The sequence below is a fragment of the Acanthisitta chloris genome, unplaced genomic scaffold, assembly GCF_000695815.1.
Source record: "Acanthisitta chloris isolate BGI_N310 unplaced genomic scaffold, ASM69581v1 scaffold22932, whole genome shotgun sequence".
NCBI classification, from domain to species: domain Eukaryota; kingdom Metazoa; phylum Chordata; class Aves; order Passeriformes; family Acanthisittidae; genus Acanthisitta; species Acanthisitta chloris.
This window is the reverse complement of record NW_008659124.1, coordinates 28,339-46,183: the sequence shown is the minus strand read 5'-3', so window position 1 is coordinate 46,183 and position 17,845 is coordinate 28,339. Positions and strand designations below refer to the sequence as shown.

Sequence of the window (17,845 nt, the reverse complement as noted above, 5' to 3'; positions counted from 1 at the left end):
GCTGAAGCCCAATGGAACTTGGGCAGGGGTGTGATTCTGCAGACGTCGTGGCCAGGAGCTGAGGGACGTGGGGACACTTTACTGTCACCAAAACCCCAACAGTACAAAATTGTGACTGGTGTGGTTCTGCCGTTCTGTTGCCAGTGCTGAAGGCTGTCTTTAGTACAGGTTTTTCTTTCAAAATGTGTGTAGGTGAAAGAAGAGCTGCTGAAAGCAGCGCGTGGGTCCCTCACCTTGTCTGCCGTGCAGCAGTCAGTGCTCCAGGAGCAGAGAGGCAGGGGACAGGTTAGGAAGGAAATCCCTTGGTATTTGCAAATCCCATAGTAATAAGCACTGCTGGGAAAAGGAAGGCATCAAAAATGTAGGGCAATTAAGTGAGACTTGGGTGGACACAACAGTAGTTTTAGGAGGTTCCAGGTTCAGGGAACTGTGGACATAGCCTTAAAGTAGTGTAATTAAGTTTTGGTGATAAGAATTCAGATTAGCAATCCATTCAAGGACTCTTTGCAAGGGCAAAGCAGTTGTCCTTTTGATTTTGGGTGCAGCAAGTCTGAAATGCTTGTTGTGTGCCAGAGGGGGTAGAGGCAAAGTGGTGGGCAGCAACAGCCACCGGCAGGTGAACTGCCCGAAATGGTGTCAGTGCAGCCCTGACCTTGCTGTGTCCTTAGATTGTCACAGCTACAATTCTGCTGTTTAAAGGGAAATCTTTTTCCTTTGTTGGTTCTTCTTTCCATGGCCCATATTTGTGGCAGATGTGCAGTGTTAATAAGACAACGTGTTTCTCGCTGGAAACCTGAACTGTCATGTTACAGCAGATCCTCTGCTTACACAGTAGGAAACTGCACATTAGTGCCAAAGGAAAAATGCTAGTGATGTTACTTCAAAAACAGCTGGGATACTTCAAAAAACCATTGCTCAGGATCCTTGTAATTACTTCCTAAAGCTGAGAAACGTTTGGGAGAAGAGTAGCTATGCCTAACTGCACTGGTGAGTGTGTGAGTGGCAGTGCTTGAGCAGAGCCACTGGCCTGGGAGTGGGACTCGCTCAGGTGGGAGGAGAAACAAGCTCTGTGTAACTGGGATTCTGTCCTGATCCACGTACTGTGAGTAAGGGATGTTAATCAGAGCCGTGTGTGGAATATTTGCAGAGCTGTTGCTGGAAGCCTCTGGATAGGCCTGTCCTGGGGTATCTGCTCCCTGTGCATCCTGTTCCTTCCCAGCTCCTTTCTGTGGTCGCTAGCTCTGGGTCCTCTTGTGCTGCTCTGATATGTTGATGCAGTGACAAGGAAGTGGAGGAGCACATTTAAATACCTAAACACGCAGAGAACTAGAGCTGAAATATCCTGTGGATCTTACATTTGTTTTCACAATTCTGTAACTGCGTCTGCATCTCAGCATTTTCCAGCATCTAGTGTGGAGCCTCTCTGGTTTTTAGAAATGCAATGACAAAAATGTTCTTGTTTTTTGTCACTGCATTTTGTTTGGAAGGCAGATGTTTTCGTGTATTTATGGATTCTGTATGCTTTTGTGGACTTTGAAACCAGTAGGATTTATATGCATATGTTTCATGGAATGCCCTACTCGGAGAGTAAAAATAGTGGCTTTTTAAAATGTTTTGCCTCAGGTAAGTTACTCACCTCGTGCTTTTTATATTCCTGTGGCTCTCACTTCCGAGGTGCTTACTGTGAACAAACAACAGTGGCAGGCCCAGTTTCCTGGTGGGTGCCAGGGGCTCTGCAGGCAGCCCTGCCTCCTGGCCTGGCTGCAGCCAGGCAGCTCTGCTGGCACACTTCCCTCCATCCCTCCAGGGCCTGATCCCAGCTGGGAATGGAAAATCATGTATTTGTGTGGCTGGATTTCCAGCAATGCTCTAACCTGCCGTTTGTACCACAATATATCTGGGCACATATGTGTATGAGGAAACTTAAGGTACAGGCAGCCTCTTTTTTTTTTTTTCCCTGTTCCCTTTTTCAGCTGCAGTACACTCTTGCTTCTGTCAAAAAGTGGAATATTCGTCTGCAGTCCACAAGTCATGCTCTATATAGTAATTGGTTTTAAAAATAGTTTAAAAAATATTTTTGGAGAATGTTCAGAATAGCTATTGCACTGCAGAGAGTCTCCCCTCGTGTAGCCTGCTGAGAGTACCTTCTCCCATCAGAGCAGCTTTCCCACTCGTCCTTGGAGCATTTCATGGCATTTCTGGATTGCTGAATTACGAGTGGGACGCAGCTGATGTCGCCTGCTCTTTGCCATAGGAAGAACTGAAGGTGCTCTGGAAATGCTGATGTTTATTTAGCCCTGTTTGCTGCTTTCCCTCTCTGGAAAATTTCTCTCACCTCTGTGAGTTCAGAAGGAATTTAGGGTACGTTAGTAATGCTCAATGGAAACATTTGACCTTGGACTCCAGTTTACTTTGTTTTGTTGGGTGGTGGTGTTTTTTGAACTGCTGTAAACCCTTCAGGTGTGTCATGTGGTTAGGAGAACAAACAGCATGTCCAGGAACATGTTACAATAAAATGAGCTTCTAGCTACTTTGCAGTGAATATGGATCTTCTTCAGTTGCTGGGTGACCTGCTCAGGCTCTGAGAAGCTGGTGAGAAGGATTCCTGAGTTACACCCCCGTGGCAGATCCGTGCAGTAGTATTGATTGTAGCCTTTGGTATCTTCATGCAAGGCTATCGATTGGTGCTGCATTGAGATGCAGGTTATGCTCACCTACACTTGGAGCCAGTGTTTCATTAAAAACCAGGGCAAGGAAGAAAGCAGTGAGGGGATAAAACTGTTGACTCTCATTTGTCTGCAGTCCCCAGAAACTGATGAAAGCTCTTGTTGCTAATGTGCATTGTGGATTAGGCAAAGCATTAACAATAGTATTTTCCCCCCTTATGAACAGCTGCTTGCAGTGGAGAACTGGAACAGCACACGGAGAGACGGGGAGTCATCTACAGTCCTTCCTGGCCACTCAACTACCCACCAGCAGTCAACTGCAGCTGGTACATTCAAGGAGATCATGGAGACATGATCACAATTAGGTATGGGTTGATATCCCGTGGAGTTTCTGCTGAAATGAGACGAAGTGCAAGTTGTGGCCTGGTGTTGGCAGTGTGAGGCTGCCTGTCAGAGCTGGGTGGTCACAGAAACCAGAGCTGATTACCCTGGAACATAATTACAGGTTGGGCACCTCTCTTATTTCAGATATGTTTCCCTGTGTCTTGTTCCTGTAGCCTTCTGACATCTGTTATTGTACAAGTCACTCGTAGGCTCTTAACACGTTTATCTTCACAAGGCCCAGGTGAGATTTGTGCCTCTGGTGGATGAGGGGGTGAGAAACACAATATATGTGCTCACATTGAATAGTTCCCTCTCTCTTCACTGTTTATAAATAGGAGGAGGTGAAGGCTATAAAAGCTGGAACAGCCTCAGTGGGGTACATAGAATTCTTAGAGCAAAAATGGCTTTTTCTCTAAGATCTTGGAATGGTGCTATGTTTAACACAGGGTTGAAGATAATAATTGCTGCTTGTTACTTGTTAGCCAAGAGACACATGGTTTTTAATATTTATTTCCAACAAATTAGATAATAATTAGCATTCATGGCAGAATTTCAGCTCAAGTCTAGAAAAATGCTATACAATAAAGACTAAAGTATATGACAAATGGTTTGGTAAGAATGCCTAGGCTGCAATGTGAGCATACGGTGAATATGCTCAATTTCTCTGGGCTAACCATCGAATCCTCCTCAAACCAAGAATTTCTTACTTAAAAAAAACCCCAACCTAGGAAACGTTTTTTGTTTGGTTTTTAGTACTGTTGTGTTTGACACCATCTGCTCATTCTTTGCTCAGCTGCTTGAAAGGACTGCAAACCTCTTCAAGTGCAGATGCTCAGCAATTAAAAACAAATCTGCCACAGATGGAATAATAGGAGGACTCCACCATCCGACGTTCCAAATAGGAACTGCTCATCAGGAGCAATGGAGTAGGTACCTGCCAGCATTTCAGATCCAGAAATAGCAACAAGCTTTTAAACCCCATTACATTGTACTGGGCTTGGGGAGTTTGTTTCAAAGCAGAGACTGTTGGAAACGCTGAGAAAGCATAAAAATGAGACACGAGACTCGGCTCTGGAGAGCAGTACGGCAGTTTGTGCTATGGAAAAGTCCCAGAGCTCCCAGTTAGAATTAGGATTCTCTTCTGCAAGTGCAGCAGAGGCTAGAGAGATAAAGGAGAGTGAGGTGTGGAAACTGGTAGCAAGGTGTGTGCAGTTTGGATGTGTGCATGGCATCTGGTCTGAAAGATTCCTCTGGATGGTTTGATTTCTGTCGTGGAATACACAGCCGTGTCCTGCCCTCCCCTGCACACACACCCCGGGAGTGATGTGTCTGCATCCCAGGGACCAGTGCTGCTCTGGGAATGACTCACTGCAGTGTGTGAGATGCAGAATGTCACAGCATCTGAGGATTTCTCACCAGGCTCTGGTCCTTGTAGCGCCAAGGACGTAAGGAAGCAGCTGACTTGCCTGGGCTGATGTGATGCAGGCAGACTGAGAAAAGGGCTCAAACACAAACATCCTTTCCTCTCAGCAGCTGGGTGTGCTTCTTGTCCTAACTGTGTTGCAAGGGCAGAAGAGTAGCTTTTTACTTTTTGCTAGGGAAACCAGCCACAGTTCTCGTGCTAACATCTGGATTTTGGAAGGTTTCCAGACCCACCTCCTTTGAGCTGTGTCACACCGAATACATTTCCTTTGATCCTGAGCCCTCACTGGCAGTGAGGCAGCAATGTTATGTAAGAGATCTGTCTAACGAGATGCAGCAGGAGTCATTAAGGGATAAAATTGCAATGCAAAGTGTTTGTGAGCTCTAAAGCACTTGCAGTGGGGGTCACGTTTTACACACCCATTATCCAGCAGCTTTCAGCAGAGCAGTGCGTGGACAGACCTGTGGATGGAAGGTGCTGGTTCCTGTGGGCATCTCCTTCAGAGGCTTTGTCCTAATGTCTGTCTTTCATGTGTGTGTATTCATTTTCTTCCTGTCTTCACATCTCCGTGCTTATTCTTTTGCTTCATAGTTTACTTTTGAGAGATCTTTGGGAGAGATTTCCCGTGAACGGGAAGTGTTATGTTCCTTGTGCTGAAACTGCTCTGTTAGTTTTGCACATTTCAATACTTCCTTCCAAGTTTGTGTGCCTGATGGAATGGTCCTGTTGAGACCTGGGAACAAGTGAGTAGCCACTACTTTCCAGGACTGTGTTGTGTCTCTTGGAATTCGTGTAGTCAGCCTGTTAGTTATTGTTTTAGAAGCTACTTGATTTTTCCACCCATTTTCCCTATCTTTATGCCTGTTTTCACAGAGGACCACATAAACCCCTGTGAGATCAGATGAAGATGTCTTATGCAGTAGCTGCCTTTGTACCATCCTTTCCAGGTTTGATAGGTGTGTGTTTCCTCACGTTTGAGAAAGATCAAAGTAATTTCAGTTTAGCAGTGGCTGTTACCTGGTGGTTGTAATTAACCCTGATGTGGGCAGAGCATGCATGCATTACTTTACTCGAGGTGTTTATGGGACTGAGAGTAAAACCTTCTCAAGGTTCAGAGTGCTGAGAAGCAATCAGTGACCCACTCAATCTGTCTCCTGTTAACTGGGTCAGGGGGTACCTCCTTCATTGGCTTTGCAAGGAGAAGTTCTCAGATGCCATTTGAGTTTTGATGTCTGAGTGACACTGATTCCTGCTCACCTAAAGGCTTGCTGAGCTGTGATTGTGGGAAGAGTTGAAGGAGCTGCTTAGTGGTCTACTGACCAAACTCAGTGTCTCAGAATTGGCATTAATTGGGGAAAAAAAACTCATAGTAGCTATTTCTTTCAGTCAGTTGCCTGTGCTCAGCTTGTGAAGAAGCTGCCCCAGTGTCCCTTGCCCAGGGTCACGCAGGTCCCAGTGCTGGGAGCAGAATGGAGCTTGCCTGACTTCAGGTCCTCCTGCTTCAGTGGCTTAGCAGAAGTTTTTAATGAGCCAATTAAGTCATCAGTTGTTCACAGCCTGCACTTGCTGTGAGAGGTTGGCAAATAGAAGTAACTTTTCCTGCTTAATTGGCTGGTTTGTTTTATTTTGGGACTGTGCTCCACTGATCTACCCATAATGTTTATTCTCCAGTTTTCAAAGTGAGTTTAGAGGGCCAAATCAGACTTTTTTTATTTATTTTGTTTACTTTCATTCACATTTTGCATCCCATATTTGTCCTTTGCCAGTTATTAAGAATGTTTTGGGGGTTTGGCTTTAATCTCTAGTCACTTGTGCTTGAATTTCCAAAAGGCTTGTGGAGAATTCCTTACATTATTTATACAAGTAGGTTTTTTTCCCAGCTGCTCCTGCCCCTTTCAGTGCAGGTGACAAAACACATAGCTCTGCTAAGCATTAGTTTTGCAGGTAGCACATTTTTCTCATATTTCCAGACTGCTAATGTGCATTTGTGATAATCTGGTTGAATAAATTTCTTTCCAGCAACATAAAACCACCTTTCAGTTAATAGGAAAATATCATTATAGGCTGCAGTTACTTCATTTGAACTGATATATACGACCGAGCCTGTAATTTTCTGTGAGCTCCTGGAGCTCTGCTCACTGTGGGGGGAAACCTTTTTCAGCATCATACCTCTGAAAGGAAAATCAGATGAATTTACTGGTGTCCACAGAATTCTGCAAGAACAAGATTTAGTGCTGCCTTTGTCAGTTGACACTGAGTTGTTCTGATCCTCAAAGTCTGACTACTTCCAGTGTTAATAGACTGTTGTTGTACTTTTGTCCAGAAGTGGGGGATTTGTACAGGAATCAGCTGTGGCAGAGACATTCCACAAGCAAGATAACTGGAGTGAGACACAAAGGGCCTGAGACCTCCCTCAAGAACAGGTTCCATTCAGTACTTTTCCAGAGGCTGTGAGATGTTTGTATAGTCCTGCAGGCAGTAGGAGCACAAGACTTTGCCCCTTATTTCCACTCTGTACCATCACTCATTCAACCACTGGACTAATCCTTTGGACAGAAATTTGCATTCCAGTTTGAGAAGGTTCAGCTGAATAAATAAATGTCCCTGCACTCTATTTTGTGGGCAGCAGGATTCAATTATTCTTCAGAAGATTGTAACAGCAGCAGCGCTAGATCTAATTAGAGATGATGAAAGAAGTGAAGTAGCAGAGGTTGAGCACAGTATTCAGGACTCAGCTAAAATAAATCAGTTGTCTACTTAATGTCAGAGTAGTATGGCAGAAACTTTGACACAAGACCTTGTTGTCACAAAGGCATTATAAAGCAGAACCCAATTTTATATCTTAATATGCACACTCAGATGTGTTCCTGTGTCCATATTTCTCTGCAAGTGAGTGTTTTTTTGGGCTGAGGGCTCATTCAAATACACCATGCTTTTAGTCTTGAGTAAAATCACCATCAGTTTAAATGAGGGAAAGTTTGCTCCTAGTCTAGGTTGGATGTGAAAAAATTTTTTTCCCTGTGAGGGTGGTGAGACCCTGTCCCAGGGTGCCCAGGGAGGCTGTGGCTGCCCCAACCCTAGTGATGTTCAATCCAGGCTGGATGAGCCTTGAGCAACCTGCTCTGGTGGGAGGTGTCCCTGCCCAGGGCAGGGCTTGGGGCTGGATGATCTGTAAGGTCCATTCCAGCCCCTAAATTCTATGATTCTCCTGCAGCAGACTTCAGGAGAGTGCCTATAGTTTCCCTGATGCTTTGGCTAATTCCTTTTCACGCTGCATTGCCTGCTCATACACTTTCTTGGTCATTAAAAACGCTTTTTGCAGAGCACCTGTGACAGAAATACTCTTCAGTTTATCTTTGCATGGCTGAGTACTTACATCTTTTCATTCTGACTGCACAGTCATCTGAAAGTTCCTTGCAAAATATGCTGGTTTCAGAAGCTTGATGAGATTGCTTATAGCAAAGTACTGTGTGTTGTGTGGATATTTCTTCCCAGCTGGGAAGACACACAGAGCATGGTGGGAGAAAAAGAGTTAGGGAAAGGAAATATTTCTGGGTGGATTGTCCTTGCCTGCACATAAGTTGTTGGACATCTTTTAATTTTCATTTAACTGAACAGTTTCAGTGCTCTCTTGCTTCTCATGCTTGGCAGAACCTGCAGGTGTGTGTGGGATGGGTCTCCTGCTCAAATCATTGGGTTTATTGCTGTTCTTTCCCTTTCACCTTCAAAGGGTAAGATCTGGCAGCTATTGACACCTTTTGTGAATACAGTGGTATCATAAAATCATCTTTCCGGTACCTTTTGCAGAGAGTTTACGTTTGTGAAAAGTCCTTTGTGGAAGGAGCTCTGTATTTTGCAGCAGCTTTTCAATCTTTCTGGAACTTCTGCCTAGGTGTTTGCATGGAGTACACACCAACTTGTGCTGGGTGAATTTAGTATAGCTGAGTTTTATGAAGGAGGACCAAACTTGGTTTCCAAGTGCTCTGAGTGGTGTGCCCTCTCCTGATGAGTGTGCCTTCCTGTGCAGTCTGCCCTTGTCACTGCAGATTGCTGAATGCAAATGCAATCTGTTTCATCAGGGAACAAACACCACGTGTGGCTCCTGAGCCACAGGTCAGGGAGTATTATCTGCCTGTGCTCAGTGTTCTGCAAACAGTCAGGGCACCTCTTGGCACTGCTGAATTAATCACTGGGCCCGGGTCAGCAGGAGGGCTGGAAGTTTGACTGTGAAAGGTTATAGCCTTGTTTGCTCTGTATTTGCATTCCCAGAGAGGAAATATTTTAAGTTTTGAATTAAAAACTAATAGTGTTAGATTTTAGGATCCACTTCCACCCCTGTTATCTTCTTGCTCTCTCCCTGCCTATTCCACTGCTTGAAGAGTGGATTTGTGTCTCTCATACTATCCCCTTAGGGTTCTTTGTACTGCTTCCCACTGTTCTTTTTCCAAGACAGTGGTTGCCTCTGTCATCCCTGTTTTCATAGCTTTTATGGTTGGAGATGACTGCTGAAACGAATCTACCTTCTGTATAATGTGTTCTGGAATTTTGCTTTTCCTCATACCTGTGTTTTAGGAAGCAGTTTTGTTTAAGAGGAATCATTCTTCCAGCATTTGGAGCTACTTGGCAAGCTGTTTATGCCTGTGAGATACTTTTCCAAGCTGGAGGAATCTGAGTGCTTTGTTTAGATGTACTCAAGGTCCTGTGGAAGTTTCATTACCTTTGAAGGTGATGTCTTTATGTCAGCACTGCTTGGTGCAGAAAGTCAGCTGTTGGAATCTGTTTTTCTCTGTTTGTTCCAGATACACATCCTCTCTGTTATTGTGTTTCCTTTTGTTCCCCACAGTTTTAAGAACTTTGACTTGGAAGACTCCCAGAAGTGTGCAGTGGACTGGTTGATGATTGGCCCATCTTCCAAGAGGGAGGAGTACAAAGTGTGTGGCTCTTCCATACCTCCATCTTTCATCTCTGCAAGGGACCATGTTTGGATATTTTTTCACTCAGATGCATCAAGCTCAGGACAGGCTCAGGGATTTCGTCTTTCTTATATTAGAGGTAAATCTTACTGTTTTGTTGGCTTCACTTACACTCTCCCTGGCAAAACCTGGACCGTGGTAGTATTTTTCTCCTGACAGGAGTCTGGAGCCAGTGTTGGTGGCTGTAAAGTGTTCAGATGGTAACACACATACTATTTGCCCTTGGCTTTTCAATAGCATTCCTGAAGTGTTCTGGCCTGACTGACTAACTGGATATGCAGGGTAGTACATGTTAAAAAGGGGCATTGGGTAGTTCCAACCATTTTGATATTGACTTTTTTCTCCTCGTTTGCAGGGAAGACAGGCCAGGCTGTGTGCCAGTCAGATGAATTTCGTTGTGCCAACGGGAAGTGTATTCCCAGTACCTGGAAGTGTAATTCCATGGATGAGTGTGGTGATAACTCGGATGAGAGAAACTGCACTGTCCCTCCAACAGACCCTCCATCCAGCATCTGCCCCTCAGGAATGTTCCAGTGCAGTGCAGCCCACTCCACCAAATGCTTGGTGAACGAGCTGAGGTGTAACTCAGTCAAAGACTGCAGCGACGGTTCGGACGAGGATAACTGTCCTGATCTTTCCTGTGGCAAAAAGCTGGGTAATTTTTATGGCTCTTTTGCCTCCCCAGACTTGTTCCGTGCCGATCACAGCCGATCGGACCTTCGCTGCACGTGGTACGTGGACACACAGGACAACAGACACGTTCTGCTGCAGCTCGACTTGCAGTTAGGCTACAACGACTACGTAAAGGTGTACGACGGCATTGGGGAGCGAGGGGACAAATTAATGCAGACATTCTCACACCACAACAACAGGCACTCGGTGAGCGTGGAGTCGTCCAAGGGCCAGCTCACGGTGTCCTACCACGCTCGCTCCAAGAGCACCGGCCACGGGTTCAACGCGACCTACCAGGTGAAAGGTTATTGCCTTCCCTGGGAACACCCGTGTGGAAGTGACGAGGAGTGTTTCACGGACAAGCAGCACTGTGATGGCTGGTGGCACTGCCCCAATGGCAAGGATGAGGAGAACTGTCCTGCTTGCCAGAAGAACGAGTACCCGTGTGAAGGAAACAGTGGGCTCTGTTACTCAATCCTCGACCGCTGCAATAACCAGAAGAACTGCCCAGATGGCTCAGATGAGAAAAACTGCTTTACGTGCCAGCCAGGAAACTTCCACTGTGGGACAAATCTGTGCATCTTTGAGACTTGGCGCTGTGATGGCCAAGAAGACTGCCAGGATGGAAGTGATGAGCACAACTGCCTGGTGATTGTGCCCAGGAAGGTCATCACGGCTGCTCTGATTGGGAGTCTGGTGTGTGGCTTGCTGCTGGTGATAGCACTGGGCTGTGCCTTTAAGCTGTATTCTCTGAGGACCAGGGAATACAGGTATGCATCTTGCTTTGGTGATACTTTCATAGCTGTGGTGGTTTTCTCCTTTTTGTTTAAAGGAAAAGAATGTTGATTGTTAACCAGATAATTTGTGAACTACTGTGAAATCAAATCCAAGGACTTGCTGGCAGCTAAATTGCAGCCACTGAATTAGGCTTAGAGAATTAGGATTTTCAGGAGTAGTGAGGGGAATGTCAGCTCCTCTGTGATCTATGAGAAATACACATTTGTTGTGCAGCAAAGCAGAATCTGTATCTAACTGAGATCTGTATTGAGCAATTTCCTCTTCCTCCTCCTCCCCTTGCAACAAACCCGTTGCCCTTGCCAAAACCTGAATTCCTCCTCCTCCCCTTGCAACAAACCCCTTGCCCTTGCCAAAACCTGAATGCTGAACTGCTACAGTGAAGTCTTCACTGAATCTGGACCGAATAGTCTCTAACCCTCCACAAATATTCTAGTCCTCCATTCTGCACAAAGCCATGTCCTGCAGTGGTGGGGCCTTTTCTGGGCAGGAGCTGTCCACACTGTAAGCTGTGCCCCTTCCCCTGGTCCTGCATGCCTTGCTGTGTGGGCAGTGTGTGTTTCTGTGCCCGTGTGTTCTATGTTTGGGGAGTGTGGCTCTGCCCGTTGGGAGAGAGTCATAAGGGACTTCCTGGTTCCTGTCTCTGGGCTGTGCTGCTGCCACTGTGGGTGTTCTCAGCAGTGTGCTGTGCATTCCCTCCTGGTCAAACCTGTGTGATTGGGGAGCTGGGAAACAGCCCCTGGGCTGTGTTGGGATCCTTGGTGCCTCTGCTCTGGCAGGACTGCCAAAGCTCACTGCCACTGCCCCTGTTGGGTGATTGTTTCCAGTTCTTGGTGTTGTCTTTTCTAAAATAACTTTTGGGCCCTTGTGGAACAAGTTGCCACTGCTACTGGCGGTAGCAGTTACTGGCCAGTTGCAAAAACTTCAGTTGCCACAGGGTCCAGCCAGAGAGTTTGCTGGTTTGATTCACCAGTGCTTATACCCTGCACTCTTTGTCCCTTTGTTTTAGCATCCTGGTTTTCATGGAGCTTAGTTGAAGGTTTGTGGTTTTGCTGCTAGCCTGACCCCCTTCAGCAGTCCTTTTATACATTAGTGTGAAGGAGACAGGACAAACTGAATTCCTTTCTGTGCTTTCTCTCTGGTTCTGCTCCCAGGGCGTTTGAGACTCAGATGACGCGACTGGAGGCAGAGTTTGTGCGTCGGGAAGCTCCACCTTCCTATGGACAGCTGATTGCACAAGGACTGATCCCCCCTGTTGAAGACTTCCCCGTGTACAATGCATCCCAGGTATGCAGACGTGAGTGGTATTTCAGCAGGCAAACTCCTGTAAATGAGATAGAATCAATGTGGAGCCGCATTTCAGTGGCCGTGCTAATTGCTGGAAGGGATAGAAAAATGTGTGTTACATGGAGCTGGAGAGCCACAGGTACACGTCCCGGTGCTCTGGGTAGTGCTGAACACATGAAATGTGTTTGTAGGGAGCAGCAGTGAGATAAGCACATGCTGTTTTGCTGTACATCAAGACAGAATGAACAGAGACAGAGGTCAGAAAGTAAATAGAAAAAAGGGTTTTCAAGCTGAAACTGTAAATGTGCCTGAAGTGATAAGAAAGTGAGGTCTGTAGCAGTATTTTGGGGAAATTCTGGGATTATGTTTTGTGTAGATACATTACACTGGCAAGCCATGAAGTCATCCTTCTATTTCATTGCTGAGTTCTCAGAAAACCCCTGTACCCTGTCTGGAGTATCCAGCTGTGGTACAGTTCCTACTGTTGATAAAGCACTTGTACTTTGTTACTGGAGTGAAGTAACAAGTGGAGCAGACAGGTAGAGCTGAAATTTGTAAGGAAAACACCCTAAGGGAGAGAAGTTGTTGATGTCTCATCCCTGGCAATGTTCAAGGCCAGGTTGGATGAGGCATTGACCCAACTGGACTAGTGAGAGGTGTCCCTGCCCAGGGCAGGGGTGTTGGAACACCGTGGGGTTCTTTGGGTTGAAAGGTCTCTTCCAACCCAAGCCATTCTCTGATTCCGTGAGACCCTTCGGTACAGGCAGAGCTGTCTTTGGTGTTCTTACGGAGTTTGCCGGAAAACGCGCCCTTAAGGAAATCCGGGCGTCACGTCAGAGTCGCGGGGCAGTGTGGATGTCAGTGGGGAGAACAGGGCTCAGGAGGGGTGTGTGGGGTGACTGTGACTCCTGTGTTGCAGGCCTCGGTGCTGCAGAACATCCGCACAGCCATGAGGAGGCAGATGCGCCGGCACTCGTCGCGCCGCAGCTCGTCGCGGCGCCGCCTGGGCAGGCTCTGGAGCAGACTCTTCCACAGGCCCCGGGCGCGAGGGCAGATCCCCCTCCTGACGCCTGCCCACCCCTCTCAGACTACCCTGGGGGACGGGGTCATCACCCAGGCCGAGGGGGCTGTTCAGAGCCCCTCGCCCTCCCCTGCAGGACCTGCTGCAGAGCCGAACGGCCAGCCCAGGGGCCCACAAGAAGTTGGGTGTAGCAGCTTGGAGCCAGAGACTGAGACCACAGAGCCGTCGCCTCGCAGCACCTTCCCCAGTACTTGCACAGCGGCACACGCGGAGCCCGAGGCTGCACGTGCTGACAAACCTGCAGGTGCTGACTCTGCCAGAGAGCTCAGGCAGCCAGGTAAAGCGGATTCAGGAAAGGCTTTCAGAGATCCTCTGTCTGAAAGCGTTACAGAAACGACCCACGGAGGGTCAGCGTCCCTGAGGACTGTCCCAGAGGACAACAGTCTGAGTGGAAGTCATCCGCCGAGCCAAGAGCCATGTAGGTTGCCCTTAAAAAAGTGGGAGTGTGGTTATCCAGACAGCCCTATGAATGTTCATATCCAAGTGGATGGACAGAACCACCCCTGCCCTAACTCCTACCGGGAGGAGCCTTTGGGGGTTCACGTGGCTTGTTGCCATTCTGTGGAAGTGCCAATGGTAGAGTCCTCTACTCCCCTCTCTGATATCAATACCAGTGATGACGAATCTTTACTTGTTTGCTAATAAAAATTTTTGGTTTGGCCCCGTAGATTTTGTAACTTGGTTGTTTATGTGGCAGTGCCCTTTGATGCTCAGGGGTAAGTGCTGCTCTGGACTTTGTCTCAAACCGTGTGCTTCAATCCCACAGGGAGTGCAGTGCCAGAGTAAATGGGACGAGTTTGCCTGAGTTGCTGTTCCTGAACCTCCCCTGGGCAGAAGTAGGCCAGTGTGTGATGTCAGGGGCTAGGAGAGCAAGGATGTCACTGCAGTTTGGAGGTATCTCCACCCTCTGCTATTCCTTCTATACTTTTATTCACTGCATTCAGGGAGTTCGTGTTTCTTTGTGTTCCAAGTGCTCTTACTGAACTAGAGAGAGCCCTGTTGGAACCTGAGGCAGACACCAGTCATTGTAACTCTGAGTAGTAAGCTAGAAATAACACTGTTGTATTTTTAGATAGAATAATTTAATTAAAATTGAAGCATTCTAGTTACAAATACCTAGAAGGAAATAAAATCCTTTGTAGCTTCCCCTTTGTAGAAATTGCTCCCTACCTTTGCTCCCTTCTGCAATGTTTTGATGGCTGGATGTACCTTAAAGCATCCACTAACCCCCAAGTTTCTGTATAGAACACCCAGAGTGAAACCAGGTGACTGATCTGCTGAAGCTCTGTAACACCAGTTTTGCTGTGCTCAGCGTACAGGGAGTGCACTGAGCTCCAGCTGCAGCAATATTTCTGTTGTGAGCTCTTGGATGTTACATTCTCTTCACAGTGATGCTGTGGGGGTTGCAGAATGTTTGCTCTCTCTCTCTCCCCACTTTTTGCCCTCCTCCCTTGTGTTTCCAGGGAGCTAAGCTAAGTGCCATTCCCAAAGCTGACACTGTGTGGGTTGTACCTTTTTGGTTTTTAGAGTGTAACTGAAAGCAGGCAAGCTATTGCCTGGAAGAAGGGTGACACTGCTTAGCCAGGGTCAGTGCAGAGTGGCAGAGCACTGGTCCTGGTGTGCTGGGTGTGCTGGTGCCTGGGCCCATCCCGGCCCAAACAAGAGCTCTGCTTCAGTCCCTGGTGACGCAGTGACACACGACAGTGCTTCAGGCAGGGGCTAACACGGAAGTTGGTGCTGCTGCTCTGTAAACACTCGAGTGTTCTGGAGCCTGTTTGTTGCTGTAGGAATTCAAGTCACCCAGAGTTATCACCTGAAGTTGTAAAATTGGGGTGGACACACGGGACCCTCCTGGATGTGAAGGCAAACAAAGAGCAGTACAGTCTATGTCAGTGTCAGACTTTTCCTTTGAAACAGGCTATGGTTTGCCCTGGGTCTCCCTTTGGGGAGTGCCCTAAAATGAACAAGGAACAGGACTTTGGCTTTACTGAAATGTAGCATGGAAGAATTCAATAGAAGTGGGGTTTTTTTTTTCTTTAGTTGCAAGTGGGTTTCATACTGTACATTCCAGAGGCAGAAGATTCAAATTCCTTAAGGGCATTAATAGCAGGAAGGGCTTGTGGCAAAATATGTAGGTAAGAGTCATAGTTACATGAAATAAATATTGCTCACTCCTTTTTTCCAAGTGGTTCTGTGAGCAGAATTCATCGAAGGAAATGGTGTTTTGAGAGAGATCCTGCTGTCATGGCATTTGTGAACATTCTGAGTACGTCGCACCATCCTGTTCTCAGCTCAGCCTTCATGCTTAAGGCAGAATGTTGATTACCTTAGAGCACGGCAGTGCAAGGAGGGGAAATCTGAGCCAAACCCAGTTCACAACTATGAGGCAATTGGTCCTGGAATTTTGCTTTTAATTTCCTTAAACAACAGCCAAGGAGAGCCTTGGTATCAGTTACAGCATTGCTGCTTGTGGTGTTGTTATAATACTAATACTGCCGTATTGCTGCTTGTGGTGTTGTTATAATACCTAATACTGCTGCGCAGAGTTGTCATCTCAAGAGCTGCAAAGTTTCTGTGCTGACTGATTTCCATCCCTTAATTGTTTAAACGAGTAAAAATAAACCCACACCAAAACATAGCAGTTCTGAAAGCAACTGCTATGTGGGGTAATACATTTCATTTTCCCACTAGATAATAAAGGTACTGAGAAAGTTAATCTGTTGGAAATTATACCACCAGCAGTGGATTTTGAGCTGCAGGAATGGGTGACATGAGTGCAGGGTTCGGGTGCTGCGGGTTTGGTTTGAAAAGCAAGCTGAATAGATGTGATTTTCATTAGCAAACCTTATGTATTCATACTGTGGCTTAAAATCTGGAGTCTCTTCCCATGTGCACACAGACCCACACCTGTTTGCTAGCTAAATACATACTTTAATCTCTTGTGGTTAACAGCTTTGCACAGGGAGGAGAATGTAAGTCGTGTTTCTTTTTAGTGTCTACCATCTGAAAGTTCAGAGAGATTTAAAATATAGGTATTATTATGATGATAGATATTTAAAAATGAAAATATTTCTGAGTAATGAATTCCTTGAACTCGCTCCTTATTTTCAGTCTATGCTGAGATCTTTGTGAAGTGTGTGGGACTTGAGAAACCAAGAGATAATGAATCCCCAATTTTTGTGCCAGGGCCTGTAACGCCTAGAGACTTTCAAAATGAAATCCACATGGCTGTTACCAAGGCTACTGGATGTGATAGTTTTGTTTGTGAAGCCCTGAAGGGATAGTGGCTCAGAGCTGCTCTGGCGTTGTGCGTTCCGAAGGGTTCGGTGGTGCAGACGTGGCCGTATCGCTGCGGCAGCAACGCTCCACGCGTTAATTCCCTGTGTGAACGAGAGGCTTTTCTAGTGTATGCCACAAATGCAACGTGCAACACACTTTGTAAGGAGCAGCTGATGTGTGCACCATTCAGGCTTGTTACTCGGCTGAGCACAGCTCAGCTGGGGAATTGGCTCCGAAGCGCTGCGACACTGCCTGACGCGCCAAGGGGCAGCAGAACATCAGGCTCCAGGCCCTTGGTGCTCTGAGTTCCCACTGCTGGGCCTGCTGCTACCTCCTCCACGTCTCCATCCTCCCCTGCTGGCACCTGGATCACGCTGAGCTTCACGCAAGAGTTCCTCGCCGGGGCAGTGAGCTCCGTCCCGTCCAGGATGCAGGAACCTCCCGGCACCTTTACAGCAACCCGTCAAAACTGAGCCACGTGGGACTTCTATCGACCTCTGTGTCCCCAGTGATGCCCGAAGAGCAGAGCTGAGTGTTGGTGTTGCAGTTTTCACTGGGAGGTCCACCCGGGCTGAGCTGTGCCCAGCGCGGTGCCCCTGCCCGTGTCGCGCGGCGCTCGGAGCTGGGGTGGAGATCCCTCTGCAGGTATGTGAGGGATGATCCTTTGGGCTGTAACTCTGATGCCCTGGGTGTTCTGAGGGGCTTCATTCCACCCAGGGACAGCAACAGGTCTCCTCGCTTTCTCTTGGTTTCTCCACCTTGATTTTGTGGTGGGAGCTGCCCTAGTTCTGAAATGCCTAAATTTGCATGACTGGTGGACCCTCATGGTGGCTAACATCAGCATTCCAGAGCTGTGTCTGTGCTGCTTTCCCCTGCTGAGCGAGTATGCTGCCAGAAAAAAACCAACCAGTGCCTTATTTTACATTTTATTTCTTTTCTCTTTTTTTCTCTTTTTTTTTCTCTCTTTTTTTTTTAAATCTTTTCTTTTCTTAGGGAAAAACTAAAAGCTACAGATGCCCTAGAGGGTGGTAGCTCATTTTATGGGCTTCACTATTGGAGCTCTAAAAACATACATTTTTTTTTCCAGAAAAACTTTTTGAAAAAATCAGCATGTAAACAAGAAGCACTTCAGCCTCGGAGGCCCCGCGGTGTCATTTCCTCGCCGACATCTCGCGCGCCAAGCGCCAGGCGTGGGCTGAGGGGGCCTCGTCCTCCTCGGCACCTCCGCACTGCGGGTACACCACGAAACACAGCTTCTGCCCCCAGCACGTCAGGGACTCTGCAG

General features: G+C 47.0%; 2 protein-coding genes across 2 annotated transcripts in view; one reads left to right on the top strand and one right to left on the bottom strand.

Moving 5' to 3' along the window:
• The window catches only part of LOC103797100 (low-density lipoprotein receptor-related protein 3-like), a 17,277-nt gene extending 3,349 nt beyond the window's left edge, over positions 1 to 13,928 (top strand). Inside the window, exons 3-7 of the mRNA XM_009069297.1 lie at positions 2,893 to 3,031; positions 9,317 to 9,525; positions 9,802 to 10,888; positions 12,068 to 12,200; positions 13,120 to 13,928. Of these exons, the coding sequence (XP_009067545.1) occupies positions 2,893 to 3,031; positions 9,317 to 9,525; positions 9,802 to 10,888; positions 12,068 to 12,200; positions 13,120 to 13,923 (2,372 nt within the window). The 3' untranslated portion in view covers positions 13,924 to 13,928. The remainder of the gene's footprint in view (positions 1 to 2,892; positions 3,032 to 9,316; positions 9,526 to 9,801; positions 10,889 to 12,067; positions 12,201 to 13,119) is intronic.
• A 3,621-nt stretch (positions 13,929 to 17,549) lies between these two features.
• The window catches only part of SLC7A10 (solute carrier family 7 (neutral amino acid transporter light chain, asc system), member 10), a gene marked incomplete at its 5' end in the record, with an annotated part of 12,368 nt that continues 12,072 nt past the window's right edge, over positions 17,550 to 17,845 (bottom strand). Inside the window, one exon of the mRNA XM_009069296.1 lies at positions 17,550 to 17,839. Within this exon, the coding sequence (XP_009067544.1) occupies positions 17,712 to 17,839 (128 nt within the window). The remainder of the gene's footprint in view (positions 17,840 to 17,845) is intronic.